The sequence below is a fragment of the Chlamydotis macqueenii genome, chromosome 1 (genome assembly GCF_036417535.1).
Source record: "Chlamydotis macqueenii isolate bChlMac1 chromosome 1, bChlMac1.mat, whole genome shotgun sequence".
Taxonomy (NCBI): domain Eukaryota; kingdom Metazoa; phylum Chordata; class Aves; order Otidiformes; family Otididae; genus Chlamydotis; species Chlamydotis macqueenii.
The window spans coordinates 88,555,869-88,576,919 of NC_141556.1; the positions used below are offsets into that span (position 1 = coordinate 88,555,869).

At 39.9% G+C, this 21,051-nt stretch overlaps 1 protein-coding gene across 3 annotated transcripts in view; it reads right to left on the reverse strand.

Annotated features, from left to right (window-relative positions):
* Positions 1-20,953, reverse strand: part of GTF2E1 (general transcription factor IIE subunit 1) — a 56,525-nt gene extending 35,572 nt beyond the window's left edge. The window contains exons 1-2 of one of the 3 annotated variants that reach the window (XM_086760881.1): positions 20,815-20,953; positions 11,458-11,935 (exon numbers count right to left, since the gene is read on the reverse strand). In XM_086760881.1, the coding sequence (XP_086617007.1) occupies positions 11,458-11,905 (448 nt within the window). In that variant the 5' untranslated portion in view covers positions 11,906-11,935; positions 20,815-20,953. Of the gene's footprint in view, positions 1-11,457; positions 11,936-18,923; positions 18,947-20,257; positions 20,434-20,814 lie in introns of those variants that run through there. The other 2 variants (XM_086760888.1, XM_086760897.1) reach the window with 2 other exon arrangements.
* Positions 20,954-21,051: the final 98 nt, after the last annotated feature.

Sequence of the window (21,051 nt, forward strand, 5' to 3'; positions counted from 1 at the left end):
ATATGGCTTGATAGAATTTCTTTCTTCAAATACTACCTATTTCTCTTACCTGTTGAGACCTTAACAGAATAAACATTCAGCTCAAATGCATCTTTCCATGCTAATAACAGAAAAATTCTTCCTCTGCTCCTTTTTGGAGAGCAGAGGCAGGAGAATAGCATTTTAATTAAATAGGAGGAGTACAATTAGAATGAGTAAGAAGCACACAGACCAATAATCTAATATACGACAGGAGAAAAGAGGATACTGACCCTGATCCTCCCAGGGAGCAAGCAAGTGTCAATATGAAGACTCCTAGCAGAGTTTTGTTCTTTTGGTTCAATTTCAGCCCACAGTTGTGGGGGATGATGCAGAGAGAGAGAGAGAATTACTTCCAAAAGTGAAAAAGTTTTGTGCACCAGGACAAAATGCTACAGATAAAATTTTCTATGCTGCAGAATATTCTCCTGAAGTCAGTGATGAGGGCTGTATTGAATCACCAGAACGGTTAAAATAAGACTTAAAAATACAGTGAAAATACATATTTATGAGCAACTCTGTACTGATGGAAGTAGAGTTCAGAGTTTTTTCCTCTATTTTAGGAACATAAATTAAGAATTTTACACTATTTGACAGTGATAGGTTAGTATCAGTAAGAACCTGCAGACTCTAATATCAAACTTTCAACAAATTCAGACAGAAATTTTAGTGTTCAGAGCTGGTAACTGATTAGCAACATACTTAACAATACAAAACTTACCTTATTTTTCGCTTTATTTTGTAATGAGACTCAAGGTGGAAAAAAAAAAAAGAAAAAAGAAAACAATGACTATATTACCTACATGCATTTCCAATTGCACCTGTTCCTCAGAAAACATGGTTAGTAAGAAACAGAATGAGCACTATTGTGCTTGTGGAACATTTTTGTCCCTTCAAATATTTTAAATACAAACTGTTGGTTCTGCATTTCAGTTGTGCAAGTTTTAGATATACACCAGGCTGTCTGCACTTCGGATTAAAGAAAGCAATGACAACCAGCATAAAGTCTGTGGGCAATGAAGGATCGTCTAGAGAATTCGCACTTGTGTTCCTCCTGCTGTCTTTTTTCAAGTTGCTTTGCCACAGGCGGGTGTATCAGGCCATGTTTGAGTATAACCACCAAAGTATAGAACTCTTGAGTTGGCTGCCTCGTAGGCCATGTGTCTAGGTGCAGAAAGAGCATTTCTGAGACAATACTCCAATTCATACACCTAACCTGTTTGAAATGTGCAATAGCTTCAGACACAGTGGAAGATCAAGCTCTCTTGTTCAAGAGAAGGCTAACAGATGCAAAGTCTCTTCATAACTTTGTAATCCACACAGAAATCCCTGGACGAGACTCCCAAATGCTGTGCCTACATTCCTTCACATACTATACTGACACTACCTTTATCAACAATAATGAGATGCATACAGCTTCACAGCAGTTGGCCACTTGTTTGGAAAACCAGCTGCTGAATTTCTTGTACCAAAATGTCACACAAGGTGGAAGGAACCAGCAACTTTATATTAAAATGAACTTCAATATTGCTCTGAATTTGAGATTGCTGTTGGTAACCTCAAATCCATCCACCACATTTAAGAACCAGATTGAATCTGGTGGGGACACAAAGAGTTCTTGTTCTTGTAAATGAAAGAAAGCAGATTTTGTGTGCTGGCAGAGGACGTGTGGATGACAGCTACAAAAAGTATATGTTTGGCATGTAAGGGGATGGCAATACTGCCAGCTATCAAGCATTTCCATTAGGGCACCTGCTGCAGTTTCACTTGGCATGCTCCTGCAAGTAACTGTCCTCACAATACTCAGCTATTCTGAAAACTGGCTAGCAGAAACCATCCTCATTGCAGCCTCTGCAGCACAATTGATCAGCTCACTATAGAAACCTGATGTTTCTCACTCACTCATACAATTGATATTTCTTGGTAAGCTAGGAAACCAGTCTCAGCTGACATAATAACAGAAAGAACAGCTTAAATGTTGCCAGAGAGGAAGTTGTTAATTTTTCAGACAATGTAACAGATTAGTGGAAAAGGATAGTTGTCCAAGCTCACAGATCAAGGTTCAAATGTACACCTCAAGTATAGAATTAAGTGGTAGTAGGGACCAACTTTGACCTTTTCCACATATGAAAAAAATTAATTCATGCCTTTTAAGTGTGAAAAGTAAAATGGAAAAAAAAAAAGACCACCCCCAAACAAACCAACCAACTCACCAAAAAAAAAAAAATCACAAAACAAAAACTTCACTGAGAAGTGAGAAGGCACCTCTAACAAGAGGCAACTGGACTTGGAACACTTCACCTTGCAAGGTGAGGTATAGCATCTTACCTTGCAAGATGTTACGATTTCTACTTCTGCCTGTAAAGGATCTACTTTTCACCCTCCGAAAAATACTATAAAGCTCCAAACACCCAAATTAAGTAAGTCAGAACTCCTCTAACCATGGAACTGACTTCAGCAACCATTTTGTTTTCTAGAGTTTGTGTACAGCTTAGTAATGTTTACAAGTCTTCTACATCTACTTGTTTAAATAACATTTTGTTCAGGGCTCCCAAAAGACTACTTCAGAACATACTGGTAGATAGGCAAGATGTTTCTGCTGTGTACCTTCACACAGCAGAAAGACAGACACACTTCTGGTGCATCTGAGAGATACATGCAGAAAACTGGAAAAAAAATTCCTTAAGTAAAATACTTCCTCTTGAAGAAACACCAGATGACCACAGATGCTTTTTGCCTTTCCACTTCACCCTCTAGAACTTCGGAATAGTTGAAGTAAAGATGATCAAATCTACATAATGAAGCATTTAATGGTAGAGCCCTTGTTACCACCTACTTCTCAATGCTATTAACACTTATTTATACACTCATGAAGGATTCGTATAGATGACTATCAGATTTAACTGTTACTCACCATTTTTGACCACCATAACTGCAGTATTACCATGCCATTTCACCACCTACTGACAATGCATGAACACCATACGTGACCTGCAGCGTGCGCTGGAAGACTTATTTCAGTACAAGATGGACACACTTGGGCCTCTAACTCCTACCTTGACAGCACTCTGGGAGAAAAAACCATGCTGTATTATTCTGATCACATTTGAAAACCAAAAAGACACTAGCTTTTTCTGGCCAAGGACCAAGTACGGCTATACAAAGACAGTCCAGAGGCCCAGTCAGCAGTTTAAAATAAACTTCTGTAGAGCGCTGTATGGGATACAAGCTAATAAGCTCTACCAGGGGGCCACAGCAGGTTATCAGTGGAGAATGAGGCATGAAAGGTGCTTTAAGGGCACAGCAGTTCTGTAACTCACTTGTGAAATAGCAATTTGATCACAGCCTGCAATGTAGAAGCGAAATTGCCTGTATGTGTTTATTTCTTGAGCATAGTCTAGGTAGCAAACTGCAGAAAATTCAAAAGGTATCAACCGAATTTGCTTCTGCATTTCACAACAACATTAATCTACATTTCATACTGCAGTTTCCCCTTCCTGCTGACCTGGGTTTGCAATCTGAGAAGGGGAGCAATTTAGCATCCAATGTTTTAAAAAAGGAAAAAAACACAAACAAACAAAAAAAAAAAACACGCACCTTCAGAATCACTTTATATTACCTAGAGGAACACTGAGGTGCTCATTCATCTCAATGTGCAGACCATTTTTAGCCCAACTAAATTAAAAAATACTGTAACAGAATTTTTGAGCAGCCAAAGACATTTCTCTTGAAAAGGTAAATTAAACATTCAAAAAAAATGGACTGCATGAGACACACATCAAATCATTGATCATTCAGAAGTGCCAGATGATTAAATATGGATTCAATACAAAATTGGAAAATGGGAGAGGAATCCTTTCCTCTTCTCAGTAAGAGCTATTTCTGCTCCAGCTCATATGCACAACCTCAGCAGCTCTGAGCTGATAAAGTTCTTCCTTCTGTCATACTGTGGATAAATTAATCCAGACCGTAAACAGAGAAAGACACAGCTGGACAGAGGGAATATCCAAAGGAAGCTCTTTAGGAATTAACAACTTTAAAAAAACCCCAAAACCAAAAAACTTCAGTCAAGAAGACTATGCCAAAATACCAACTGAGCCAACATGCTATACCCTCAAATTGCATCCAACAGCAGAGAAACTGCAACACAAGTAACAGGACTATACATGAGCTCCTGATCCAACTTACAGACACCTGTGCCCAAAAGGATGACACTTTGCAGATGGTATTACCAAGAATGCAGTTTCAAAAGAACAGTAAGTTACCACAGTAAAAGACAGGAATGCTGCAGTCCATCTTCCATCACTGCAAATGGCTTAGCAGTATTCACAGATTTTAGACATCTTCTAGCTGTTACCTATTTCAATTTGCAAAGCCCAGAGAAAAGTTAAAGTGATAACCTTTACTTGAAGGGCAATTATTTCCTGCACTTCTAATAATAAAAATGTCCTTTGCAGACAAAAAGAAAAATTGTATCAATACTGTAAGTCAGGGCATGTGTTTATCAGATACTTTTTTTAATCTAAGAGACAGAGCACACCAACCAAAGGTCAATGTGGAATATAGAGAAGTGATCAGCCAGAACTCTACAGGCAATAGCTTTTCTCAGTTACTTCAGCAACTTACAATCCTCCGGTCTGATATTCTGCACAGCACAGCCTCTAACACTACTTTCACCTATTTCTCCAACCAAGCTCAGAGATGTGTGGTTAGACTAGATGGTTATCTTTCAGAGTTTCCAACCTGCAGGGAATGAGTTCAAGTTACAGAGGTAACCTACACATTCCTTTAAGTCATTCTAAAGAGTATTCTTACTTTTAGAAAAACATGCATTAATTCTGATGTTCTTCTCAGTTTTCCCTTCACTGTGGCTCCAGGCCTTATCAACCTGAAGCAGAGTAAAGCTGACAGGAATCCTCTTGGAGCTTTTGCCAGAAATTTGAATAAAAACAGATAAACTAAGCAGAGCATGGGCAGTTTCCTTCTGTTGGTGTTTGCCAAAAGCTCTCAGTGGCAACACAGACAAACAAAATGTGCCTGTAAAGTCAAGAAAAAAAAAAAAAAAAAAAAAAAAAAAATCACATTGATGGGTTTAAATACACTTGGAAAGCTAACAACAATTAAAAAAAATCTTCACAGAATTTGAAGTTGTTCAAAACAGAATTGCTCTGAGTACTTTCCTTTTCAAGGGAAGCTTCTAGTATGCCAATTTACAAAAAGAATTTTAAAGTCTTGATTCTGGCTGGTAAAAAACCTGTGAATTGTTGCAGTAGTAATATCATATAGTACATGCATGACAGTACATGGTAGACAAAGCTATCCAGAACCCCTGTTCTGAGAATCACTGAACCTAAAGGACAAGAATCTACAGCATAAAGATCAAATAGGACTGACTACATAGTGTGAATGTATAGAATAGCTCTAAGAATAAATAGCTCTAAGTGATTTATTTTTTCTAATGGCTGGAAAGGACTGAACACAAAGAGAGATGTACCAGAAATGGACACAAGAGCTCCATAAGAAAAGGTAAGGCAAAAAACAGGGAGGAGGGGGAGGAATAAAAAGAAAAAAAATAACAAAATAGATAGGACAGGCTCAAAAATAATTTGAATCAGATGAGGAAGATTTGAAGCTATTGTAGAACTTGCCCGAGGAAGTGGAAATTCAAAACAAGAAGAGAAGATAGATGCGTTCTGAATAGCTCACTGGGGATGAAGTGAGAAGCTGGACACTCAGAAGAAATGCCAGTAGCTCTAGAAGTAAACACATAAGACTAAGGAAAAAAAAAAATTAAAAAATCAAAAGACTAGTAAAATTTCTAATCTCAGTAACAGGACCCAAACCATACAAATGCTCAGTTGCAGACAGGCTTCCTAAGTGTGATATAAGGTGCCTTGTGACAGGTACAGAAAACCAGCCTCCGAACACGTTATGTGTAACTCTGTTATGAAGTACACAAATGACATGCGAGAGGCTGGCAGTAAAACAAGTGGAGTTAAAACGAATTCAAGGTGCTGTGTTCCCTCCTATAAAACTGATATTGCCACCTTCAATCTGTTCTTCACAAATTAAATTTCACACCAGCACACAGAATAAGAAAAGGATCCAGATACACAGTATGTTGCTGTTGCAGTGCATCCTCAGGAACAGTAAGATAGCTATATTCAAAATCATTCACCAAACCAAGAGCAAACTGTGGGAGGGCAAAGAGGAGACAAGTAATTAGCTGGTATGATTTCCAATAACAACAAAAGACTCCAGTGATTACAACGGCAATTAAGAACATCTCAACAGCATCATCTTCCTGATTCACGTTACCCTCTTATCTTCCATCTTTTTCTTTCCACTGTTATTCACACCTTATCTAACTGAATGTTATGGTGAGGACACTTACTGTACAGATGTACGTAAGAGACCAACTGTGATTATAATATACTGTTAACATAAAGATTTTTCTTCACAGTAACAGAAGTGAAAGAAACGTCTTGTTTGGATAAAAATAAGGTAGGATAGAACAGAGGAAAAGCTACTTCATCTAGCCTTACATTATTTTCTTTCTAAATCAAATTCATTTGCTGCGCTGCTGTGTATCCTGATACAGTTTGAAATTTAGAATACCTAAGGAAATCCAGGGCTGAATAACAGTGTGATGCACTGCGGGATCTCATTTCTGTCACTCTTTCACTTCAACCTCACTCTCCCTTTTGCGGTTTCTAGTCACATACTTTCTTTCAAATTGACCTTGAATTTGACAGTCAACTCCAACACTACACTAGATTTACAAATATGATTAGGGTATAAGAGCAGAATACATCAGAGAGGCCTTCCCTAACCAAATCAAATTAATCACGCTACAGAATACATATCCATGAACGTAATTTCCAGTTTCGTAGCGTTCAATAAATTAATCAACCCAACTCCATACATATAGCAAAAAAGAGACAGCTCCCTCTACTGGGTGAGACAATGCAGCTCCTCCTAGCCTTCCTCCATTCCACTGAACAGACTTGTGCATATTTAATTCTCCAAGATTTTTTTTTTTTTTTTTTACATCCAATCCACAAGATGGTATCAAGTTGCTTAGATCACTCTGCAATTTCAGGCATTGGCCTACCAACACCAAACTACTGTAGTTTCTACATTTAAAAGTACAGGAGCCTGACGAAGTAATATCCTATCTCTAAGCGAAACACTGAAAACCCACTGAAATCCCTTATGTCAGTATCCACTGTTAGCCCAGGTCTAGGAATAAACAGAGTTCAGCAGTGTTATACACGATACACATTTAATAACTGTCTTTTCTTACTGCTACTCAAATAAACTCTTTCTTGCACATCCCTGTCTCGAGAGATAGCCCTTACCTTGCTTAAAGGTACGGCTGCAGCTTTCCGCCTGCATCAGGCTTCATCACAATGGCAGCTGCATGCAGTTGCTAGCATGCAGAACAAAGAGTGATGAAATATCAGAGCACAGGCAGACAGCACACGATGGCATGAATGAAAGGCAATGATCTGTATTTCAAGTGCTTGTATTAGGAACTTCTAGGAAAACTACAATCTTTTTCCTTTCTCAGTCATCTCAACTGAAACACAAGGCTAGAAGTAACGCTTTTCATTCACAGAGCATTAGTGCTTTTATTTCTGTAGATCTCAAAACAGTCACAAAAGTGGTCAAGAACTGTCTGGTCAGCCTGTAACAACTCAACCTGCACCAATTCCCATCAAAGGTACTGACAGGTCAACAGGCAAACTGCAAATCTGTGAGCTCTTGAATCAGAAAGTTCTTCTTAGCTTTGCTACAAGTTTCCACAGCAAACTTCGGCAGAATAAAAGCACACTGTGTCCAAGCTCTTTGCCTCTAAAAGCAGAAGTTACTGATGCTGCTTCTTTGGAGGTAACAGTAAAAACTGCCACTGAGGAGAAAGTGTGCTACCTGGAGATCTGTTCAAGCTCTTCATTTAGATTACACGGGGCTAAGACTCACGACCTGGGCACACCATGCTTAGAGGTAGCAAGCACTCACTGGTCATACAACTAAGTGACTCCTCCAACACATCATGCGTTTCTTTCCTTTTCACAAGATCCCTTTTGTGAGTTGAAGAAGCAGCAAAACTATTTTTTTCATCACCTTGACTTTCACCATCTGACAGTTTCTTTAATATTACATCATTCCTGTCCTTGAACTTCCTACAAATACCAGACAAGACTTGTTCAACCTTTGACAATGTAAAAAGTTTTTGGAGCTTTTTTGGGTTGAGATGTTTAATGGCAGAAAAAGTGATGGAGAAAAGCCATATAATTGTTTTTAAAAACAGAGAGATCACACTCTCAAAGCAACCTTTATACCATTTAAAATCTACATTGAAAATTACCTTAATGGAAAACTTGCTACTCTGTTTAAAAATATTTTCCCAAATTAATTTGATGAACAGCAACCAAAGCATATCTATACCTATGTGCCCTCAAAACATACCCTTCTTACTATCAATTATTTTCTGTCAGCAGACACATTTCTACCTTCCAAAAACACCAATAATTACATCTTCTGATTAAAAAATAAACACTTGAGATTATTGCAAAATTACTTACAAATGGAGTAAAGCACAGAGCTAAAAAAGCCTCCACTTGACAGCTGGTAACCTATAAGAAACAGATCTCTACTAAAGCCGACAGACAGACACAGATGCTCTGGTAAAAATTAAAGAGCACTACGGATCCAACTTATGGACAGGCTCTTCACAAGCACTCTTAATTCACAAATTGCCATAGAATGCCTACAGGCCTGGAGACATTCTGGAAACCCCCTCATCATCACTGGAAAGGACAGGCAAGAACAAAAACCTCCTCTTCTAACTCCTTCATTCCACAACATTTGAGTTGTAATTAGAGAAGATGAAAGCAAAGCAGAAGAAAACACTGGACATCTAAACCAACCCCATCCCTGAGTAACAAGGACAAAAAGCAGTGAAACAGGAAACAGGATGTCTTTTAACAACAGATTGTCAACAGAAGTGCAGCTTGGTCTAGACTAGCACAGAGGATGCCTTCCATGCTCTACCTGCTGCATGGACTAACAGACTTTGGCCCTGCAGGCCTTTTAATTCCCAAAATTTTATCAACATGGCTGCAGTCCAGGAGCAGCTCAGGTCAACCGTGACTGAAATTAATGTGGCTTTCAGGCAGCCTTCAGTTGTAGTTGTACTACCATGAGTTTCATTGAGTGGGAGAGGTTTGTGTGTAGAGCTGATAAGGACTAAAGACATCCTTTAAAAAGGATGGCTCTTCACTGTGTAATAAACCTTGCTCCTCTGCATGCCTTGTCCTCATGAGCTCCCTCTGCGAGAGACCCAAAGGTGTCTGTTATTTTCTAATATAGAATTCCAGAGGAGTAGAAAACATAGGCAGACAATGCAATCCACTGCAACACAAAGCAGCCATTCTCACTAAAAAACCAAACAAAAGTGCCCATTTATTTACCCAGAATCCAAACAAGCAGCTATCTCATGCTTTGGAGACAGTATGAGACCTTCTTAAACAGTGACTGGAGAGCCCTATCCAAAGTGGTATTCCATGTAAAAGCTCTTGAGAAACAAGAGTATCATCCTACACTATCTAGATGAAGTTATCATTGACTTAAAAGTTATATAAAGAGAAACAGAATATACATAAATTATAGACAGGTATGTTCTTAAAGTAAATGAAGGTAAACTGGCTATCTTTTTATTTGCATTAATACTGACAGAAACCAACTGCTAGGAATTGCTGGGAAACCAGCACTCAACCTTTCTTCCCATCAGCAAAACTGCAAAACACTGTGCCAGTGAATGATTTTGCATTGTGGAGACAGCCAGTGCCTGCACTGCAGACAAACCTTTGGTTGACCTCATCAGTTCCTGGAGCACAGGCCTTGCCATCAAATCTGAACCCCAGTATTATTGTTCTCTGCATCTCCTTAACAGCCAGTTCTTCGGTCTTGAAACTCATTGCCCACACAGGCCAGGAGGATTCACTCACCCCTTCGGATGAGTGTCTCACACTTCCCACTATATTTGTTCTCTGCACAGGTTCTCTACTAAAGCAAACTGCAAACGCACTATTCCCCTTCAGCCTGACACGCACAACTGCAGCTGCCACACAGGATCACTACTGTAGAGAGCATGTGTAGCTTCTGTACTCAGTGGTGAGTACAGAAAAATCTGTGATGGTATTGCCATTGCTGCTTTTGGTGCTCCATGTGGGAGCTATTTGGAGAGTTGTGCTGGATTACAACGACGACTGTTAACCCAACTTAACAGATCCTGCTTCTCTAGTACTAAGTACCATTTTCATAGTTGTTCAAGTAAAATGAGTTTCACAGCTCTTGACCTTTGCAGGTAGGAAAGAGGGGAAAATGATAGGCCAAACATTTTTGGGGTGTTTAGCCTTCTCCAAAGCAGATTAGACATCAGTAACCCTAGATTAAAAGATTCAATACTACTAAATGGTGAACTTTTATAGTTTCTCATTATGATAACTGACACAAAGCACCACACTCCAATGTTTCTGAGAGCTCTCTTGACTTTTGCTCTTTTATTTTTGTGGAAAAGTAAGATCGGGACAAAGAATTCAAAAGGAAAAATAAAAAAGTAAAGAAACTAATTCAGCAGGTGGAAAGCCTAACACCCAACCCCTGCTCCCTACCTTCCCCCCAAAATAATCCCAGATTAGACTAGCAAAATAGGATCTCATCAGGTGCAGGTGTTCTTCCTTTTTCTCCCTGGCACAGAAGCACCAAGTATTTGGACTGCCCCTGTAGACAATGGCACCCAGAAAAGATACTTATTTCATATGCATGAGACAAATATGCACCTCCACTAAGACCAAGACACACACATGAAAAAGAATCTTGTTTACTCCCAACCACAGACAAGTCAGTAATTTAAATTTTTTAACTTTTGTGAGACTGCTTTACATTGGGGAAACATGGTTGTGCAGTGTAATGAACTGGCTAGAAGAAAATTAAACAGCAACAACTCACTCCTTGTATGACCATCTCTAAATTAAAAATTTTTCGCATACCAAAGTCAACTATACATATGCCCTCTCTGCAAACTACCAGTAAGTCATACAGTTCACAGGCAAGACCAGGTTATACTGAAAAACCATCAGCTTCCAAGGACAGACTGCCTTATCCACCCTTGAATTCAATTGTGATAAGACCTCCATTTCTCTACGCTTGTCACTCGAGCATTTTACCAACATTGCTATTTGCCTGCCCAGACCGTCTAAGTCTGTATACATTACTTCTGTATTTTCCTCAAAGATTTACCACCTGCAGAAACAGAGTGCCCTCTAGCTCCAGCTGAACTCAAGAGAATTTTCCTAAGAATATGTTTCCTTAAAGACCAGCACTTCAGAGACAAAGGAGAGAGCAAAAGCATTCTGTTACCCGTACTCTTACCTGTCCTGGGGTCAAACAGCTGGTTGGCCTCCAAGTCTGTGAAAGTGCTGAAGCAAATGGGGCATTTAAAAGAGGCGCGATTGGTGGAGTCTCTTTCATCCGTCTCAATCCTTCTCCTCATGTGGTCCAGCTTGTACTTCACTACATTAACCAGAAGGCGGTAGTTGATGAAGTAGTAGTTATGACGGGTGGTTTTGCCATCTGGAGCTGTCTCTACCCTCATCCTGCATTTGATGAACTTGTCACCCTTGAGGGTGTTGAGGACAGCCCGCAACTGCTTCCTATCGAACTTAAGGAGCTCTAACATGTCCTCTTCCTTCACGCAGGGGTTCCTGATGAGAATGTCCAGAGCCAAAGCATGTTCAATGCCATAAAAGCCACGCACAACGTATTTGGCAAGGCGTTTGAGAGCTGCTGGGACCTCAGTGAGGACGTCTGGGTCAGTCATAGCAGGTTCAGATCTTGAGCTTCATGTATACTGCAATGAAAAAGGCAGATGAATTCTTAGCTAGTCTTCTGACTTCAGAAGTTTTTATTTATCTCACTTAGAACTAAGAAAAGAATGACGTGTTTTCCATTTCTCTTTCCCAAGCCCTACACTGTCTCTTGAGGTGTTAATAATGCCAATGGTACAGAAGTAGAATTAGGAAATGGTACCTCTCATTCAAAACAAAATAATGAAAAACTTTTAAAAAGCACACAAGAAATTGGTACCACAACATACAGCAGATTTCATTTCTACTCAGTCACAGCCAGAGCTGGAATAAGAAAGCTGTCTTCAAGTTGAGCTCCAGTACACAGCTTCAAGATCAGCAGAGACTTGTAGCTTGGGAGAAGCAGAAAAAACCTAGAGCAAGAAAAGTCCTGAGACAGCCCAAGAGTGGAGTAGTCTTATGACACCAGTTGATGTCACTTGATCACCCTATAAGTAGCCCTGCCTGCTATTACTCCTCAGACATCACTGGGCAGAGATATTATACGAGGACAGCTTGCTAGTACAGACTGGTATGCATTCAAACAAAAGCTCCCAGCTGCACAATGAGAACAGATAGACTTTTTCCTTACTCTCTGATAAACAGACCTTAGTCAACTGTCTGCAGCATGAAAACTGTTAGCACTTCCAACTCTTACACCATAGACTGCTTCAGCCTTGATCTTAGATGAGCGAATAGGTCCTTCCAAAGGACTGATCCTTCATTTAAAGTGTCTCACATTCAGGCCTTAGAAGCCCATGGATAATATACCACGATAAATCAATTAAAAATCAAGACTTAGTGAACATGAAGAGATGTTGTGTGTAAAAAAAAAAAAAAAGTATTTAATTAAGTATCCTTTGAGCTACTTATTACAATTTACCATGCTGTCTGTGACAAGACAATAATATCTAAAGAAATACTATATTTTTACTTCATTTTTCTTCACTTTAACATCAAGTGGCACAAATGATCATGACAATTACATGTTTCTGTGACATACATAGGGACCATATATAAGATCATATCATGCAAGGAATTCCTCATAGTGTCACCTCTGCCACAGACATAACCAGAAATCAAAACCCAGCAGACAACTAACAGCAGGGACTCTTCTGAAGCAAACAGTTTTGTCCAGTGGATAGAAAAAAGGAAGCAATTCCGTAAGGCACAGAGCAAAGGCTTACTGTCATTTCACAACTGCTTGTTCACATTCTCCCTCCACTCTTTCAAGTATGTATATCTGCAGGCAATAAGAAAATTCACTTCCACTCATAATGCACGTGGATTTTCAGGTATGAAAGGTTCAGTATAAGCATGAAGTATTATAGGTGCTTTTTAAATACCCATTCAGGGGGGTGTACTTCCAATTAAGGTCAAATAAAACTTTGAATAGTCTTTTTCAATATGAGGCTTCCATACTAGTTTAGGATATGAATAACCATTTCTAAAGCAAAAAGTTCCTTCAGCTGAAGAAAAATCCTACACCTTAATTTGCTTGTTAGTCATTGCTAAGCAATTTTTATCTGTGAACTAATATCAGAAACAGTAAAACTCTGCCAATCTCCATTAGGTGTTTCACACGCTGTATACGTACCTCCTCAGCATTCAAGTCTGAAACAAAGGAAAGAGGAGAGTGACAGTGGAAGAAAGGATCTGGATGGGTATCCTATTTTTTCCATCACTATCATAAAACCTGTAATGTCCTTTTTGACAAATACCATTACAGAACTTTTCTATACTCCTCATACTAAGATATCCCCCTGAAATCACCAAGCTCTATGTGTAACCAAGCAGCTGATGACTCCCACCAGCTAAGACTACTCAAAAATCTGTGATCTTTTATCACAGTAGCCTGCTTGGATTTTTTTTTTTTTTAAATGAGAAATACTGCCCTCTCAAAAAACTTTAAACAACATTACCCATTGAAGTTTTAGCTCTCTCCTATCCCTGCTCTCTTCCACAACTGAGGAGCTATGTTCCTCTCAGGCATTAAGGCCAGTGCAATTGCAAAGCAATTAGGCTGTGGATTGTGGAGGTTAACAGTAAGTAAATTAAGATCGTCCTGTCTTTTCTGCCCTTTGGGTAAGAAGAAAAAATATCTTCATTCTTTCCTTTTAAAATGCTTCCCTGCTTGAGCTTTTCTTTTTCTCTTAGGGTCAAATTGTACTCACAGTGCTCAAACTTAAACAAACTGAACAATATTTGTTGACTGCTGGTGTGCAGGCTGAGAATAGCTTACAGAAAACAATGCTTGGACGTCCAGCTCCAGCTTTCCCCCAAGGAAATTAAATTAAAACATGTTTATCAGGGCATGAATTAGCCATGAAACAAGTACTTCTAGAGTCAGTTAGCTTTCTTTTGCATGCCAGATACATAATGATTTATCTCACACAAAGGACAGTTCTACAGAGCTTTGCATTAAAGGTAAAAGCATTAGCAGTAAAGGACGTCCCATCATGAGTTAGCCATTGACTATTTTTGAATCTCTAAGTCAGACCCAATCCAAATACTGTCACAGGACACTGTCCTTGAAAATCAGTTTCATTCTGTTGGTATTTTTACAGTCTTTCAGTCATTTAAAGATAAATTTTACTTTTGACTGAATCCGTCAGCAACATACTGATACTATAAAACAATGTCAATGCAGAAACTGGCCAGAAGCCTTTATTTATTCAGATTGATTAAGTCTTCAGAGTTTAAGCATAGTATAACATTAATGTAAAAATCAATTGTAAATAAAACCTAGCCTCCCAGAAGAGATTTAAGAAGTCAAATTTTGAAAGTCAAAAGGGTTTTAAGTGCTGATCTGCAAAACAAGCAAACTTCTCTCCTCACCAATTCACTGTTCCCTAAAAATTCCTTGTAGAAAAACTTGGTGATGCCACTTGCAGTGGGCACAGTGACCTTCAGAACATCAGTTGCCACAAAAAAAAAAAAAAGAGAAAAGTGTTTTTAAATAAGCACATCTCACTCTGGATAACTCATCTGAGAGCTGTTGTAAAACATTTTCTCTGCAAGAATCTTACTGATAAGGCAGCTGCAGATTTTCACAGCCGCTTTCAAAACAAGTTTAAGGTACAATTTCCCAAATAATGTACTCAAACAGCATAAATGGAGACCTACAAGGGACCAACAAATAAAACCACCGCTAAGAGTATATATTTTTCCCTTGGTTTTCAACAATAGTTAGAAATTTTGTAATATTTCTTAGTGTTAATCACAAGAAAACATTTTTTTCTCATCTGGTAGGACCAGGAGTTTTTACACATTTATTTCTTCTCTGCTGGAGATTTTTAGTGATGTCCAAATCTTCTATGTCCTCAGGTAACAGCGGGCATCCTGCATGTAACACTGGTTTTCTTCCAGGCATGGATATATGGAAATACAAGCATTCTGAAACACCACAAGCCATTCCTTCCCATTTATTTTCACTTCAAAAAGTTTATTAACATGGATTAAATTCTAAATCCTCCAGAATACAGCCTTTGGGTGAGACAACCAACTGACTAGTGTCAGGTTTAAGAAAAGAAAAGAAAAAAAAAAAAAGTAAGAAATAAAGCCTCTAATGGACACTTTTGCCAACAATGCTACAATGCTGAAAACAACTAACTTAGCTCTAAAAATGAGCATGGACACACATTTAGCAAACACCTGTTTTTATATTACATTAAGGCCCAATGCCAAACTGACCAAAAGCAAGGGCTTGAACAAGATACATATGGTTGGATGAAGGACATATTTCACAACATCATTCCTGATAATCATGTTCTCATGTAAGCTATGTGATACAAAACAATGGCATACGAGCAAGCATATCCCACTGCCAGAACTCACCAGGACAGAGTCTAACAGTTTCTCTAGGAGAAGCTAACATCTGGCCCACAAATAATCCCAGGCTACAGCACATGAGCTGCAAACCCTTACTACCTTCCACTAGGCAAGAAAGACACTGATCCAGCTCACAAGTTGTAATCCAGTGCCACAAGAGTATCACCTTAAAATTCAAAAGCAGGGGACTTTACCATTGCACCCCTGAGTAGTGATTTCACCTTCCATCAAAGCAGTAAGTCAAGACTGAATTAATTATGTGTGCAAAGAAATATGATAACATCTCCTAACAAGGTTTTAATGGACGTGCATCTGTTTCATAATAATGTCTGTACTGACCTTAATAATGTATTAACATCAAGGGACATTGTCAGGGATAAAAAACAAAAGACAAGCAATGGCCAAGATGCACCACTACACAGTAAGCACCTACAGCACCAATAATAAAGCACACTGGACAGAATGATATTCAGAAAAACCCAAAAGAAAAATTCCAAAATTTAAACATGGGCTTTATTAAAAGAGAGAGCTGTTGGGGAACTGTTCTGGGTAATTACATGAATACAATTCAGTATTATGGGTAGAGGAGGAAAGTAGATCTGTCCAAGTTATCACGGTAGGACAGCAACCCTAAATACACATTTGGGTTTTTTTTCAAAATTGCTCTAAATGTAAGAATAAACACTGTTATGGCTACAAAAGACAACACTGGCGAGAAAGACCTACAGTTACACAATACAATCAAATCTGCTGGGTGAAGAAACTCAGGGTACAGTTTGCAAAATGGAGATCATACCTCAGGTTGAGTAAAACGCATGAAGCGTAGGTCTTGAGCATAACTAGAGATGTCAGAAAGGAAATTAAGGGCAGAGCAAGTGACTGCAAAAAACATTCAGTATAATGGAACCAAAGACCATAGAGAAGCGAGAAATTCAACTGAGCAAACATCTCCACTGGTCAGGACTTTCCTGAGGCAACATCAAAGCATCTGAACTCTCCTCTATGTACAAAGATTTCAAGAACTCTTTTGCAAACTCAAACAGGAATTGTGCTAAGGATGCTGTATCTGTTTTCCTTCCTGCTTTTCCTGACTAAAGCTGAGGAAAAAAACAAAACAAAACAAAACAAAGAGTGCTGAAAAGGTGATACCTAGGAGCCACAATGTAGATGAAACTAGAACTACAATTTATGAAAACATAAGTCAGCCAGTGAATTAACCTGAATTTTTATCCAGTACTGCAAATGAACATCATCTTTTTTAACATATAACTTTGAGGCTTAATTAATTCCACTAGTAACTTTAAAAAGTTTAATGAAGTCTTGCTTCATATATTTGACATAGTAAATATCTTAAAAGTGGGATCTTGTAAAAGGAAGCAGACTGCTCTTCAGACTCATTTGGGTATACAAACCCTTTATAACACCCCAGATCTCTTTGGGAGGAAAATCTGGGAGTTGTAGAGTTGGCTAGGAACCTAGCTCTATCAATACTGTTCACACTTGGAAAGGTGCTTCATATTTTTCCTCACACCTAGTTTAAATTGTTAGCACTCTTTCACTAAATCTTTGAGACCAGATTTGACTGATTTGTTTGGAAAACATTTCTGCAAGTTTCTGCCGTAATATTTTTTTTTTAAAAAGGCAAAAAAAACCCCCAACTTTTCTTCAGGAAAAATCAAAATCAGATTCGAAGAAGAGAGTTCCTCATGTGTAAATGTACCAAGTACAACAGGCTCCCAGAAGCCAGTGTATACCATATTCCACTCCAGTGGTCTCTTGCAAACACCAGATCCTACTTTTGTAATAAATAATAAATAAATAAATATTCTCTAATAAATTTTAAAAGTCTGTCTTCTAGAAGATTATGAGGCTAAGCTGAGAGGAGCAATTCCGAAACAGTCCTGAGTACAGGGAAGGAAGGCACAAATTGCAGAACTACAGTGGCAAAACATGCCATGAAGATTTTACATGTCCGTACAGTGTAACCTCAGACACTACTCATCCATTCCAGAAAATGGAAAATGGCAGAGAATCTTCCATTTTCAAATCTGCTTTTTTTGCCTTTCTCTGTAGTGAGTGGACGATCTGTGCAACACATCCCTATTATCCAGAACTGGCTTTATCCCACATGAGCTACAAACTCAAAACCTTCTGGCACTTATCAAAAGCTTACTGAATTCCGTTCCCTGGAAACTTCAGGAACACTGCTGCTCAGCCTTCCTCCTGTACTACATCTTGATGACAAATCATTTATTTTCATTGCAAGACCTGTCCTGAAGTATTAAAGGAGAAAAGAACAATCTGTTTTCACTCAAATCCTACCTTCTTGTTGGCATTCCATTAACTGAAACCAAGAGGCCACAGGTATCAAAGATGAAGTTGTGCTGCACCTGCATATAGAAAGGCTGGAGGGCCTGGCTGAAATTAGCACATTTTCACCTCATTTCACAAGCAAAAATATATGGAACCACACATGCTAAGGCCAGAAGGACTGACCATGCAAGGTAGAAACTGAACAATGTAGGCTCAGAATGTAATTCTCAGTCACATTCATAACCTAAACCTAACATAAACAATAGCAAGATGTCAGTAAATTAAAGGACTACCTATGTGGATGTATGCAAACAGATATAATATTGAGAAACACTTCAAATGCACATTAGCATTAACAAAATATTTACAGTTTTAGTCATAGAAAAAAATGGAAAGCACTATTTACGGAAGGTGAAACATAGTGGCTAGAAGAGTGATGGCACAGTTTCCTGTTACAGCTTAAGTCAAATTGTACCCTCCCTCCCATAAAGGGTGTAATTTCAGTCTTTCTTTTCCTTCACAGCCCTCAACCACAACCCTCACTATTCTGTGCTAATTTTGACAATTGCCTATTCAGGTAGCAAGGTGAATCAAGTAGATAAAAAGCAAAAAACTAACATGGCAAAAAGCAGAGTACTTCAGAGGGAGGGCAAGGCGGAAAAGTTCAAGAACTGAATAATTTATGTTACTAGGCTAAAGCCTACACAAAGCAGAGAGAAGCAAGCATGGCTAGGAGTGCAGGAGAGTGGGCCTTTCTGACATGGTGGCAAAGACGTTAAATCGACTCAGTTGTAACATGAAGGCACTACAATATTTTAACCATGGATTTCAGAAACTCTTAGAATTTACACTTCAATTTGACCATACACTAGAAGAACAGCTGTTATTTTGGAGACATCTCAGCATTGGACCTCACATAGTGAAGTTGGGAGGTTTTGGGGTTTTTTTTTTTAAGGAAAAAAGTAAGAGTATTTCTCAGAAACATCAAGCCTAGGAAGTCATGATTACACTGGAGTACAGTGTGCTTAACCCCAGCATTCCTTGTTCAGTTTGACAGGAAGAAAGCAGTAATTGTTTTTCATATCCTGGATTCAATAAGACCTGAACACCACACTTCTCATCACAATACATAATGTGAGTGGTATTGTCTGACCTTCAGGAATTTCAGAAAGTAAAACAAAGATTTATGAAAGTGTTAGGTTCAGAAAAGTTTCAGTGCATCAGGGTGTAGCAAACAAGTGTATATACTGTGGGTGTAAGCAATGAAGAAACGGAGAAACTAAATAACAAGATACCAAGTTAGCTTTAATTCATTGTTTAGAAGAATTCCTTAAAGCATCCTGTGTGCAAGAAAGCTGTAAATCATATCTTAAAGGAAGTGGAAGGTAGGAATGAAACTCCCATCATGCCTTATTGCTGCCAGAAGGGTACTTGCTCCTCCCCCAAGCACATGGCTCTGCCCTCTCCCATACCAGCTCTGGCACTCACAAGACCTTCCTGTGCATCATTTTTTGCAATTTGCATCACTAAAAGGTAGAAAAATACCTTCCCCCCCCCCTCCCCCTTTTACTAGGTTTTTCAACAGCTTAATCAGCTAGTGGAAAAGACTGATGAGCAACAGAACCAGATGTGAGGGGATGCTGGTGCAGGGAAGAGATGAAAAAAGAAACTCCACCTTTTGTGGCTGAAAAATATTAAACCACTGATAGTTCATGAAAATGCATCTTAACTGTGCACTGCTGAACACACTTTTCAGAATGTCGACTTTCCTTATTCAGAGCCACTTACAGCCACTTTCCTTATTCAGAGCCAAATACAAGTTTGACAGTTGGGCCCGTTTAACAACTTAGTGCCACTATGAGATGTGATGTTCATCTGCTTCTCAGGAAACCAGAAGAAAACTAATGCACAAAAAGAAACCATCTCGCTGACCTGGAGAACTGGGTGGTTTCACTCTACTGGCCGATGGCCAAACACAGCACTTGGATGAACTTAACATGGAATGAGCTTAAAGAGGTCCCTTTTCTTTTGACAACAGCAGGCTGTTGATGCAACACATCCAGCTCATTTCACCGCACCCTAGATTTGTTATAGTGTCCATTACTCCTCAGATTCCCATAATCTTGCAGCTTCCTTCAAATTGCAAATGGCACAGACTTCCTAGACTACAGTACCAGACTAACCTTTAAAGCCAAGAGAAGCAGAGAACCATAAGGGCTTCCTATTCCCTACCCACTTTCACGTGTTGAGTTTTCAACATCCGATTGTGTAGGCTCCTGCAGGGCAGGAGACTTGAGGGGCTCAGTCGTATCTCCTAAAAAAAAAACAAACAAGAAAACCCCCACAAAACAGTAGACTAGGGGAGGCAGATGATGGCAGGGAACCAAAGGCGAAACAGGGCCCCATGGCAGCGGCCCAGCCGGACAACGTGCGGGAAGCATGGAGCCCTGCGGGCGCTACCGGCGTGCCCGCCCCGTCACCAGCACCCAAAACAACTGAGGAGACGGAGAACCGGGCCGGGGGCCGGTTGCGCAAGGCCCCCGTGAGGCGGAGCGGGGAGGGAGGGGGCGCCCGGCCGTTTCCCCTTGCGGCACCGCGTGAGCCCCCGCCCGGGATGGGACGGCCGCTGGCTGCCAAACGGCGAAGGTCCCCGAAGGGACGCCGGCGGGGTCCCTCTGGCGCCGGAGGGCAGGCGGAGGTGGGGGGGGGTCGGCCGCCGCCCCCTGGGGCCGGCACTGACCTGCCGCCGCTTCCAGCTCTCCCCGCTGCGAGCAGGCGCTTCCGGCGGCTCCGCGAGGGCACGTCAGAGCCGCGCACGCTTGTGGCGTCAGCGGAGCGCCCGGCGCCCTCCCAGCGAACGGCGCTCCGCCTGCCGCGCGCGCGCGTAGCAGCCTTCCCGTGTCCGGCGCTCATCCTGCTCCATGATGGAGCAGTGACCGACAGGAAAATTAGCCAATCGCGTCCTCATAGAGACTCC